Source organism: Amyelois transitella, chromosome 23 (genome assembly GCF_032362555.1).
Source record: "Amyelois transitella isolate CPQ chromosome 23, ilAmyTran1.1, whole genome shotgun sequence".
In the NCBI taxonomy this organism is placed as follows: domain Eukaryota; kingdom Metazoa; phylum Arthropoda; class Insecta; order Lepidoptera; family Pyralidae; genus Amyelois; species Amyelois transitella.
In genome coordinates this window covers 2,732,083-2,745,673 of record NC_083526.1, presented here as the reverse complement: position 1 = coordinate 2,745,673, position 13,591 = coordinate 2,732,083, and the positions used below count along the sequence as shown (strand labels likewise).

The window sequence follows — 13,591 nt, the reverse complement described above, 5'->3', positions numbered from 1 at the left end:
TCATTGTCTTACTGTCATCTGACCTCCATAATCATATTATAAGAAATTTGACACTATTTATTAGTACAATTCAGTAATGGATGAGACATTTGTGAAATAATGACAAATGAAAACAAACATGCTACCACGGTCACACTGCACCGATCCGTCGATATGTCACAACCCTAACGCACTAATTCGTCACACCGCTATCGTCTTTATCGACCCTAGGATCTATCGACCCCGGCCGCTGCCACAATCACGTGTGTGAATGCCCTAAACTATTATGAGAGTGGTGGTGATTCGCTGCTAGATGGTGGAAGTAGGGGGCGTAGGGGCCAGGACCCGTGAAAGGGTACGGGACCCCGTGGGAGTAGAGCAGACCCCCAGGGTAGGCCCCAGATGGGAACCCCCCGGCTGGAGGGGGAGGCACGGTTGGACTGTTGACGTCCATGCCAGGGTTCTGCTTTTTCCATTTTGTACGCCTGTTTTGGAACCATATTTTGACCTGTGAACGAAGATATTTATGTTTATACTGCATTAAGAATATGTAAAAGACGGATTAAAAGAGGGTAGTACCAAATTTACAAATATCATCTTGATCAAAATGCTTAATGGATATACTTTGCTTTCTGGGAACATCGCTCAGTGGACGAATAGAAGGCCAGTTCTAAAAATGAGGTGATTCTGTCTCTATGATCTGATCTCTGCAATCCCAATGCTTGACCAGAACCAAGCCTATTTATGTTTATTTAGCTTATATTCCTCTTACGACATCCACAAATATATTTAATTGTGCCAAAAAACCACGCGGCAAAACATGAAAGAGAAGGCATAAAGCCATACGAACCTGTGTCTCCGTAAGGCTCAAGCTGAGAGCCAAATTAAGTCGCTCGCAAACAGACAGGTACCTCGTCGTCTTGAACTTGTTCTCCAGGGACACCAGCTGTTCGTACGTGAACGCCGTCCGCGCTCTCCTGGGCTTCGTTCCTCCTTTTGAATCCCTGCAAAGGAAATTGGTTAGCAATTCTTTTCGTTCACACATTCATACAATGATCAGCCTCTTTTTAGGAGGTAGGTATAAGTAGAGACGTGAACGGGAGGATCGTCAATTTGTCGCGTCCGCGGTTCCCTTTAAGATGCGTATGTTTGACATTTTATTTTCATGATGACAATGTTATTCAAAGAACGAGCACACGAAATACATTAACTCTTCAAAGTCGTTCGTTCAGAGCGATTCGAATGCGAGCCCGCGTTTATACATGATGTATCTAGTACTATAAGTTTGTGTAATTATAGTTCTCGTATTACAACTTGGTGCGGGTACGCATTCAAACTGCACTGCCTTTGACCTGCGTTTGATGGGCTCGGGTCTTTAAAGACTTGAAAGACAGATGTTAGCATGTTAAGACGTCCATCGTCGAGTAATATAATCATTACATGCGAAGTGTATACCTTGAAGAACTGCTCTTCCCCTTTTTGGAACTGGAGCTGGTGGGACTCTTCGGTTCTCCATTCTCGTCCAGGTCTGACTGCGTGAGGATGTCGTCATCCATGTTGGAGGTCTGGTCGTCTGTCTCCACGTCATCAGCCTCCAGGTCCGAGTGTTGAAGGTGGTCTTTGACTGTAACAATAGAGAAGTTATCTTTATATTTCTCTAGGAATTTATCAAATACTGAGAAGAAGGTTGTTTTATCCAGTGTAATAATTCCTAGTGTACTCTTGCCTGAAAGTTTAAACTCTTTATTTTTTTTGAATGATATTAAATACAACTAAGTAAAATATACAGAAATGCTATAAAATTGCGAGCACAATTTATTTCATTTTGAAAGCGTTCTCGTTTAGAGGCCACTAAACAAATTAAAACAAAAATAAAGCGACACATTTATCCGCACTTAATTAAAAATACGTTAAAATAAACAAATTTATTACAACCGTATGGTTCATAAATCAGATTATTTTATAGTTTCCTCATAATGCAATTTTCATAAGAATTTTCATGTTTTTCAAATTATGTGTAATGAATGTTTCCGTTTCCTCCGATGTATTGCTAGTGCAAAATAGTTTTAAAACAGCTATTAATTTTTAATGTGGCAACATTGGTGGTCATCGACCGGAAACATTAGTGAATAATTTACGATAGTTTTGTATTTAGCAGATAGATATTAGTGAAATGTTGATTTCAATGTTGGAGAGGATGTGTAAAATATACCTAAGCAAAAATTGTTTGTTTATTTTTATAAAGCCGGAGTTTTCTGGTTAGAGCCTAAGTGCTTTCGGAAAAACATAAGACGGATTGGAAAATATTTTAAAGTTAATATACCTTTATTAGAAGTAGTGATTTGCTTCCAATGGTACATTAAAGATGTAAATCTGAATTAGGAGTAAACCAAACCAAATATTTGATTATGTGGTAGTTTCTTTTTTTTCCTTTAATTAATTGTAGTACCTACTGTAATTAACGATATACTTAATTCATTCATACATTCATATAATCACGTCAATCAATTGAATTGAGATTCAAATAGTGACAGTTTGCTAGCTCATTTCCTAAAACAAGAATCCCAAGTTTATAAGCCTATCCCTTAGCCGCCTTTTCGACATCCATGGGAAAGACATGGATTGGTCTTAAAGAGCCTGGAACCTCGCGGCACTGAGTAAGCTTTTTTATAATCGTATTCAAATAACCATTTTTCGATACTAAAATAAAAACTTATTTGTTCAGTTAATCCCTGCTTCAACATACCAACTTTTACATCTTATTACCTCCAAGACTCGCGAACATCATCGGAAGTTCCACTTAAAAATATTCAAATACAAAACGACATAAAACACATTCTGTCACACTAAACTTTTAACTTAAACGCAAAAAGAATACGGTCCAATTTCAATTTGTAACAACTCGTACTTATAATATAAAGGTTGTTGCACACATCGCGACACGAATTAGCGGAGTTAACTACGAGCAGATGCGTTTGATGAGTGATATAGTGTTGCGATGCTGGGCTAATTTAGACCTGTCATTTGTAAGTATTTGGTAACGAAGCGAGGCGGCCGCGCCACTGTTATTACGATTAAAAGTTGCGACCACCCCGTCTATTTGACTCTTTATTTATAACATGACGTAAAAAATTAAAAAAAAAGCGGCTGATTCATCTTTCAACGCACAAAACCTATGAACGGATTTTAGCTGGCATTTGGTATACCTACTACCTACCATTAAAATTATATACTAAGTAAGTATGATTTTCTATTAAGTATACCTTCTTATAATTTTGTTTCTCTAGTGTAAGTTAAATGCCATGAGCCATGCCTGTAAACGGTTTCTAAGTTATTAAGCTTCATTTCTTATTTTAAAACTAATACCTACACTTAGTTGGCAAATAAATGAATAATGTTATTGTCGTAATTAACTACTATTTGCTATTTTGTCTATGGTCTATTCTATCTATGTACCTACTAAATTTCACCAAAATTTTAGTAGTTTTTAAGTTTATTCGTTACAAACATACAAAAATACACTTCTTATTTATTATTAGGGCGTTACTTATAGGCGGTAATGGTATCAAATTGATTAGATAATTCGACAAAGAATTCGGAATAACAAAGAGTGCCCAGGTTCATATGGTACGAACCAAGACCACAAATCCTTAATTACAAAGGAAACACATTTAGACATGTGGATGTGTAACTATCAACTTATATCTGATACTAGCTGTGCCCGCGACTTTGTCCGCGTGAAAATGTTATTTTGGGCATCATTGAAGCCCGCAAGAATAAATAATTTTCCCCGTTTTATTTTTACATTTTCCATTATTTCTTTGCTCCTAAAAGCTGCAGCGATGTTATATAGCCTAAAGTCTTCCTCGATAAATGGTCTATTCAACACAAAAATAATTTTTCAATTCGAACCAATAGTTTCTAAGATTAGCGCGTTCAAACAAACAAACTCTTCAGCTTTATAATATTACTTAGTACTGATAGGGTACAATTCATATTTCTAACAAAAACATTATGTACTTGGTACCATGATGGACTCTTCCACGTGTATCTACGAAGACGTGGGCCACAGCTAAATTAGGTTGTAAATAAAGAAAGTGAAGAAAAAAAAACATCGAATGATAACATTCTGCCCGATTTACATGAGCCGTCGGCGGCTTACACCAGACTCTGTGAATTGTTGTCGAAACAAGGGAATATAAGACGATGTGACTATCCGACTGGGTAAATAATTACATTTCTGAATGCCGACATTTACTAGGTATGTGAACAAAAAAGCAATGAAAAAAAGGCGTATTATTAAACAGTATTTAGATATTGTTACGATATAAATAAATAATGAAGTATGTAAGTTACACAAAAGTATTTGAGGATGTGTCGTGTGGTTGCCGACACTTTAGATAAGGTCCATTCCATCTCATTCCCGTAGGACCCTAAATACCTACTTATATAAAAGACATCGTTATCTATTCTTATAACAAATGACGGGAATGAAATAAATGAAATCACTAACTTTTTCTTATCCAAACAAAACTGATTTCCCGACATAGCACTTAACCCTATAACGCCGCAGTGCAAATCCGAAAACATAAACCAAGTTTGTTGGGACAATATGTCTTACTTAAGAAGATCGATGTAGGATACTTAAGACTTCCAGGTCGCGACAATGCACCATATTCCTCCCTAAGTGAGTAGGTACACGTCCCAAATCCCAAAGAGGGAAGGCACTTGTAATTGAGAGGGCTTTATTAATTACAAACTTCAACCACAACCCCCCTTACCCACCCCACGCTATTGTCGAGCAATTACCATCTTTAAGCTGTGTTTACTAAGGTTAAAAATCCCAGTAGGTTTCAACATTAACCCAAATTCAGCCTTATCTTTTGGGGCGTAAGCGTTTTCGTTTAGTCGCCGTATTGTCGCGCGATTTTCGACTTTCGGTGGATGGGATATAGTAGTTTTTCGGTGTCGTGTTAATAGTTAGCAAATAAGAGCCATCAATTTGTTAAATGAAGAAAATGGAGGAGTGTAATTTGGAAGGAGTCTCGGTTGAGAGGCTCGTCATGTTCGCAGTTATGTCGGACGATATTCGGAACGGAGTTAATTTGCTAGTGGATGCGAGCTCTCAGGCAAGCTGCCATTTTGTTCTGGTAGAGAAGAAATAATAAAGTGCCAGCTGTTTTATTTTTCAAGCCGATTGATAAAGATAATCAAAGAAAAACATATTCGGAACTTATGTAATCGCAGTGGATGATTATTGAAAGAAGGGTACGTGAACTATAATAATGAAAAAAACAAATAAAAAATAACGTTATCCTAAATTGTATAAAGATATTAAAAATATATAGTACATACTAAGAACTTTTTGCATCGGATAAATATCTGCCCAAGGCTATCATACAGATTACATTTTCATCGATACATACATACATACCTACTAGTACACATAATCATCAAATACCTACCTTCTTTACATAATAACAGTTAAGTATTTAAGCTTTTATGCCCTCTCATTACAACGCTTGCCCACTAAAACCTTTTCGCAATTCGTATTCCGGTTAAACAACCGCGGGCTGTTTTCACGTAATTCCATTGCCTTAATTAAAAAGTCAGCGCGCGCAGTGTTGCCAGTTAAAACCGTCGTTAACACGCGATTGCCACACCTCGAAGGATGGCTTTAGCTGATAATTATGAGACTTGAAAATATTTTCGCAAAGTTCTGGAGAAGGGTTGAAATTTGGGACATTGCGTCTAATTAATTTATGAGTGTAATACAGCTTTTAAAATACTGGCTGTTAAAGAATCTAATGAGAAAATATTATTTGTTCCCCGATACCTTTAACTTAGGGATTTTCAAGGTAAGCGAAAACAAGCACACAAACAACGACTTGTACTTTACTTATATGTTTTTACTTAATTTATTTAAAGCTATCTAGATAAGCTTATTCAAACAAACATAAATATGAACCCTATTTCTAGGTTTGGAACGCTGCATATGATAATAAAGGAAGTATTTTAATTATTAAATAAAAAATATATAATAAAATTTAAAAATATAGACATCCTACACACATATATAACTGTATAAAATTCTGTGCAATAAAGATATAAGTATATAAAACGTCCTATTTACCAATCTAGCGAAATGCTTATTAAAACATTGGATTCTTCTTTTAAGCGATAATCCAACAACATGTCACTGTTTCACTTTCAACCGAACGAAGCCTTCGAATATTTTTAACACTGCTTATTTGACCCTAAAAGGATAAATACGTAACGTATTTATGTATGTATTACTAATTTTAGTGACTTACATAAGTACCTATGTTTTGAAATCCCAAAAATCCCTGGTATATAAAACCTGATCCGACGAGCATGCCCCACCTAAACAAAACGCTAGTCTTGCAGAATCATGTTCAACCATCTGTCTATGTAGCGCCGGACCTAAAGGCCCGAAAAATAAGCCAATTCGGCCCCTAAACGCCGCCAAATTTATGCCCTCCGCTTGACCCTTCAAACGCCTTATTCACCTTTTATTTTTATTTGAGTGAGCAAGGAACAAATCTTAGCGCAAAAGGGATAATAAAATAATCGTTAGATTCGTTTAGACGAGTCTAATTTCACGGATTGGTGCGCAAAGGGACGCAGGCAGCGTAGGGTTGACTCCGTCTCGCTCTAGTGCATAGATAAAGGTTTCGCCGTCTCGTTCTAGCGACGACCAATAGACGAAGTGAGTTGCAGAAGTTCGTACGTATTCTTATTTTCAGCAGGTTGCGGGTTTGTAATAGTGCTTTTACAAACTTATCTATGTGTAATAGGATTTGAATATGGTGTAGTTTTGTCGATGGTTTGTGACACAGTTAAGGTTTGAATCTCGGCCAGGGTATAATGAGAAACGAAGTTTTTCTAATTGGCCTGGGTCTTGGATGTTAATCTATATAATTATATTCATATTATAGTATCGTTAACATCGTAACACAAGTATCGCACTTACTTCGCGGCTAACTCTGTAATTTGTCCTGTATATATTTATTTTAATTATTTAGTAAGAATTATACCAAGATACTTATTTAATCTGTTTAAGTATCTGATAAAACCTGCGGTGGGTAATATCTTTAAGTGAAACAGGGATATACCCATCTATAATAAAGCAATGAAATATAAAAAGTGGGTAGGTATTAAAGCTAATAAGTCAATTAACCTCTAACTTTATATAACCCGCTTGGTGGACTAATATATCTACATAACTACACTAAGCTGCAAATCTCATAATTACTATTTCAAGAAATGAAAAAAGTTAAAATGACCCAGGCGTTTAGTCTTAACGTGTTTTGTAATGAAGTTTAAAAAAAAACAAAATAAATAAAAATAAAATCCTTTCGACAAACCATAATATTTTTCGAAAAAATCTACCGTTTTTCCTCTCGATAGAGCGAGAGCAATGGCCACTTCAAATTATATACAGCAAATAGCGAAACTGTTTCAAACTCGACGAACCGAACATTATGCGAACTATCTTAATAGTGATCTTAACAGCCTCTAAACGATAAAGGCCAGTTTTATATCTTCTCATAAAAAATATATCTTTTTATTTACTAATAGTAATAGTATAAAGTATTTATAATGATATGTTTTTATTTACTAATTACTAATATAAAGGATGTATTTAATATTATTACAAACTTATTAAAATAAACTAAAACTAAATAAAATATGAATAACATATAACTTGTTTTATATGTGAGTATAGAATTTATTGAGATAACCTCTACACCACCACAAGGAACCTAGTTAGGTACTAAATTTCTAATCTCTAACCCGGCGATTTGCAGTTTCCTCTTTTATGCGATAGTTAACTGTTTTTGAAATTTTATTTACCGACGTAATTAAATGTAGGATACTTATAATAATACTTCCTCCAGGGCGTTATTTAATAGAAAATTGAAAGTTAGGTCAATTGTATTATACGATTTTACTACAAAGTGAACCATCAACGTTTTTGAATAAAAATAGTGTGTACCGTTTACTTTTCATCACGTCTTTAATGAAGACGTTAGTTGACACGAGTGCAAACTTATGATTACTTAAAGATTTAAAAGTACCAAAACTTTTAACTCTTATTGAAAGAGATATAGAGTCCAAAATAAAATTATCATTAGTTTTAAGACAGTAAGTCATAACTTGGCTTTGTGAAAAGGTATCACGTATCCAATCAAGAAATGAATGACTGCAGTCTGTTTTTAGGGTTTCGGAGCCAAATTACAAAACGGGATATGTCATAGAGTAGGTAGTCATTATTATTAGTCATTATGCATGAAAAGAGTAATGAGTGTAAAGGAAGCGGGAGGTCTGTAAGGAGATTGTATGTATACCTATATGTAGACATTTTATGAGCATGTAGGATTGAAAAGTGAAAAAATGTTTCCGAATTGTTGTTAAATTGAATTAAAACTGCAAACGAAATAAGATTCAAGACATAGAATTCTGAATTAAATAATACTTATTCAGTATTTTATTAAAATTTATATGTTTGAAACAAATAATTTAGTTCTCTCTGATCTCTTAAACTAAATGTTACTTTTTTGGCAAATAGTTGATAGTAGATGCGTAATAATATATAAGTAGATACAGTACATGATAGTTGAGTTAGTTACTCGTAATACCCGTAACATACATCTTAAGCTTACTTTGGAGCTAGCGCAATCCATGTAATTTCCTTTTTATATTACCAACTTTTATTTATAGTACGGAATCCTTCGTTCTCGAGTTCGACTCGCTCTTGGTCGGTTTTTTAAAGTGACCAAATAAATATACTAATTTAAATTCCTATTAGCATTAAATGTATAGCAATAGAGATATTAGAAAGGCGAGGCTACAATCACGCAAAAGTAGACATTATTTATTATACCTAAACCTAACTCGCTTGATTTTATGTGTCTATTCTATCCGTGCAATAGATTTTGTGTGAAAGAGAAGTTAAGTTTAAAAATAATTGTGTAAAGAGAATGATTAAATATCAGTTGCTGATTGATTTACTAAACATATCAACGCATAGCTTAAACCGCTGGGTCTTGAGATTGAAATTTTGCATGTCATAAAGAGATTTTTTCAAAATTTTCACGGGAACGGAAGTTAACGGGATAAATAATTAAACGGTGGTGACGGCTTCTACGAATATAATAAACAAGCTTTCGCATTTTTAATATTGGTACGGTGGTGCAAAAGTTTACAAGTAAACAGAATTCGTAAATCGTATTTCTGTTTTGCTCAGCTGGATGTAAGCTTCTAGGTTACCACAATCCTTTAGTGCAACTTACGAATGATTCCGACATAATTAATCACAACAAGAGCATTAAGGGACAGGCAGCGACAGATTTACAAGGGCGAGGGTCGCCCGGCGGAAGTCGGTTGGACGGCGCGCCGCTAAGTGATTTACTATGGCGATTTTAATTCCTCCAGGCCGATTGAAACGTCTCTCATTGGAATATAAATAGATTTTATTAGTAGATAAATCGTTTTCGTGTGCTTTTATGACTTTGTCCATAAATTTCCTTTAAAATTTAATGCTTTATACGTAAGTTGTAACCCAGAGGAACAATCGGATGTAGGTAGGTAGGTATACCTATGCGATATCTACTTACTATAAAGTTTTATTCAGATCCGTTTAATTGTAGCCAAATTTAGCATGGAATAAAAACATATTTATATAATTACATTAATAAATATTTACAAATTTTCTTCCGTCTAAGTAACTAACATACAATTAACTCTTTAGTCGACAATTCGATTCATTCAATCGATCCATCTTTAAGACCTTTTTTAGTCAGATCGATTGAAACTGTGATTGAAGTGACGCTTATAAGTAGAATCCGAAGTAATTTATAATCTTAGAATGATAAACCAAAATGAACATTTCTCATTACAATTTCATGATGTTCCCGTAAAAATAAGCAATCAGAGAGTCAGGACCTTGTCCGTCCGACAATCGCTGACACATTTACGACCTCCGACGGTCCGATGGTCTGACGTCCGACCGTGTCGGTCGGAAGTGCTGTCGACAACATCTGCATTGCAAACTGATTTATAACGAAAACAAAACGACTTTAATATGTTAATGGCGATTCAAATGGTTGAGCTGATTTTCTACTGCCATCTACTTACGTTTTATTTGCGAATTCACACGTGAGAGATATTTATTATAGTATATTTCCCACTCTTTCACTCTCCACTTCACACACTTTTTCAAATTTTTTTCTAAATCACATACCTAAAATAAAATACACATACCTATCACGTTCTTTGGGAGACGATGGAGAAATGGTTTTATGTAAGGTTTAGATCTTAAAAACTACAGTTATTTACAATAACAGTTATTGTTAATAGATAGAGTAAATTAAGAGAAAGGTTAACACATAGTAGGTATGTATAAAAGCTACGCGTGCGTAGTCGGGGCGGATCGCTAGTTAAGTTTTAATCTTTTTAAAACTCTAAAAATATCGACAAAGACGCGTTTAGGTATCCAAAAAAATTAATTAGTATAACACGCATTCACAATACGTTTCAGTAATTTCAAATGCAATGCAAGTAACAGTTCAAACCAATTTGATTTCACCGCACAAATTCTATTCAAAGTAACTTTTTATACGTAATATCGGGAAAATAAGTGTACAAAGAAGATTCTGGAAAATAGCTGGCAACACAGTTACAGGAAAATGGAAGATCATTCATTCCTTTATAGAGGTATAGAATCGTGATGACGATTTTATGCTTATTTGTTCGGCCACGGTTTGCAATTACTTTTTTTTTGTTAGATATATTATTTACTGATTTAGTTCAGAAGTATTTTTAGTAGTACCTTTTCGATTTTAGGTCAATATTGTATAAATAGACTCTTGTACTTTTGTACTTTCTCAGGTCATGACCAATAACGGCAGGAGCGTAGTCTGACTAATTAACTGAGGTAAATAATGTATAGGTACATGTTTTACTATTAAAAGTATATTCCTAGTGCTGATACTATCTAATAATTTTATTATATGATAAAGTTTGTGTCTTTATACAAAACTTTACTAAAATTTTTATGAAATAATAAATATTATTTTTTATTTATAAAAAATGTGAAGTAACCGATATTCTTGAAAGTCCAGGCTGAAAAGAAAAATATATAGAACATAATGAAGAAATTGGTTTCTTTATAATTATTTTTTTTTTCAATATTTACATTAATTTTACCTTTATCACAATTGATTGGCAATTTTGAAAACGATGCAATAAACATAAAAAGTATAAAAAGACGAACAATCGGGTTTAATATATATTACCTTCTTTAGTGATTTGCTTATGTAAATATTTGAAAATACTTATTAATATTTGCCTTTGAAGCAATATCTAATTTAGCTGTGCCCGCGACTTCGTCCGCATGGAATAGTTATTTTGGGCATCATTGAAGCCCTCAAGGATGAATAGTTCTCCACGTTTTTTTCACATTTTCCATTATTTCTTCGCTCCTTATAGTTGCAGCGTGATGTAATATAGCCTAAAGCCTTCCTCGATAAATAGTCTATTCAACACAAAAATTATTTTTCAATTCAACAAACAAACATTTCATCTTTATAATATTATTATAGTATTGGTAAAGATTGTGCGTAAATGTAGCAATGGTGGTTATTATAATCATAAGGTATTCCTAAATGGATTAATTTTTAAAACTACAAAGTACATGCAATATTTTACAGGCAGGTAATACTGCGGATATTAAAATATTTTTTTTTTTTTTTTTTTTTTAAATTACACTGATTGAGTTAGCCTCGAAGTAAGTTCGAAACTTGTGTTACGAGATACTAACTCAACGATACTATATTTTATAATAATAATAAATAATTATATAGATAAACATCCAAGACCCAGGACAATCAGAAAAAGATCTTTTCTCATCATGCCTTGACCGGGATTCGAACCCGGGACCTCCGGTGTCACAGACAAGCGTACTACCGCTGAGCCACAGAGGCCGCCATTGACCCCTTTATTACTATATTATGTATAAGCAAAGATTTATTTCACATGTATGTTGACACGTAGAAACAACTAAACTCAAAAATTAATAACCGATAAGTATGTATACCTAGTAGTACCTACTAAGTACAAATTGGCAAAAATAACGCGACGGCAGGTAGGTACTTACTTACCTAATTATATTTCCATCGCATCCCTATCCCGTCGCAATCTAAATAACCAAGTGAATTTGAGTTTTTTATATTGATTTTTAATTTAAAAAAAGTTATTTACTTTTATTTGTGCATTTTTCCATCAGTCTTAAGTATGTATACTCGTATATATATAATGATATTCTTAATGATAATTTAATAAATCAAAATAAACATAAAATTACTTGACTGATTGGTTTTAATCATAATAAACAATAAATGAATATAAAAATCCTATTCTCATGTGTCAAATCTTTATTTGTCTATTTATCTTACCAACAAGCTTAAAATCCATCCAATTAATAATCCAAGTAGTTGGTTACCTAACACTATTTACGTCGATACGCATAAAATATAATTTTTGTTGACTTTATTTTGGCAAACAACTTATTGTAATTTATATACTTAGCCCTTTCTCCGCACAGACTTCGTTGTTAAATCAAATTTTTTTACGCTACTACTCAACTATTTTCCAAAAAAAAGTCTTAAAAAATATATTTTTTATGACGCGTTGAGCTCTTTTACAGGAAGCGCCAAAAGGCAAAAACCGGAAGTGACAAAATTGTTATACTCTATCAGATTCCAGTTGGAATCGTTTCACCGCAACATTACTCACCGGAATCGCTGTCATCCCTGTCGTAATGGGGTCTCCAGTACTGCTCATCGTATCTCAAAGGTACTTCGGACTTTCCCGTAAACTTTGTTGGGTCTAGAATATTTTCTACTGAGAAGGCTATGGCCGGCCTCTCCGGCGGCCGCGTCAGACCTAATCTTCTAGTTAAATCTACTGGCGCCGCTTCTTCTACTCCCACTACATCTAATTCTCCATTCCCTTCCGTCTCCACCTCCGTTTCCGCTTCCTCTTCCCTTCTATCATCGCCTCGCGCCATCGCAAGCATCGTCATATCAAAGCCTTCTTCGCTACAAATCAAACATCTAAACACTGCACTTAAAGTCCAGTATCACGTGTTCGACACTGAAATCCGTCACTCGTGCTCATGTCTACGCGGTCGTAGCCTCACTGAGTGAGGGACGCCGAAACAGGCGTGCTCAAAACTAGGAAGGAGTAAAAGTGGGGATTGACAGCCGTCCGGGATTGGTGCAGCCGGCGAGGCGTGCCCAGGGTGGAGGAACGTAATCGAGCAATAAGCTTTAAACAATTTCGTTTAATACGTTGAATTATGTAAGAGACCGTACAAGTAATCGGGCGCAAGCGATAACACCATTTGCTAGCCTTCGTTACGTATTAATGGCGCAGGAAATTGACTTATGAATATTAGAGGCTCCTGGCCGAAGATGGCCAAAGAGGTCCCTCTAGGGCTCGGTTATTTTCCTAGTTAAACTGGTTGGTGGAACGGTTAATGGCTGCGGCCGCGGGCGAGCCTATTAGCGTATTTGAGCTTTGTTTT

The 13,591-nt window shown here is 34.8% G+C and overlaps 1 protein-coding gene across 1 annotated transcript; it reads right to left on the bottom strand.

Annotated features, from left to right (window-relative positions):
• Positions 1-238: 238 nt before the first annotated feature.
• LOC106133033 (homeobox protein slou) lies at positions 239-13,087 on the bottom strand. The gene is made up of 4 exons (XM_013332623.2): positions 12,799-13,087; positions 1,435-1,603; positions 830-983; positions 239-487 (listed from the first exon to the last, which is right to left on the bottom strand). Exons 1-4 carry the CDS (start codon positions 13,085-13,087, stop codon positions 239-241), a joined length of 861 nt encoding a protein of 286 aa, XP_013188077.1.
• Between the last annotated feature and the right edge of the window lie 504 nt (positions 13,088-13,591).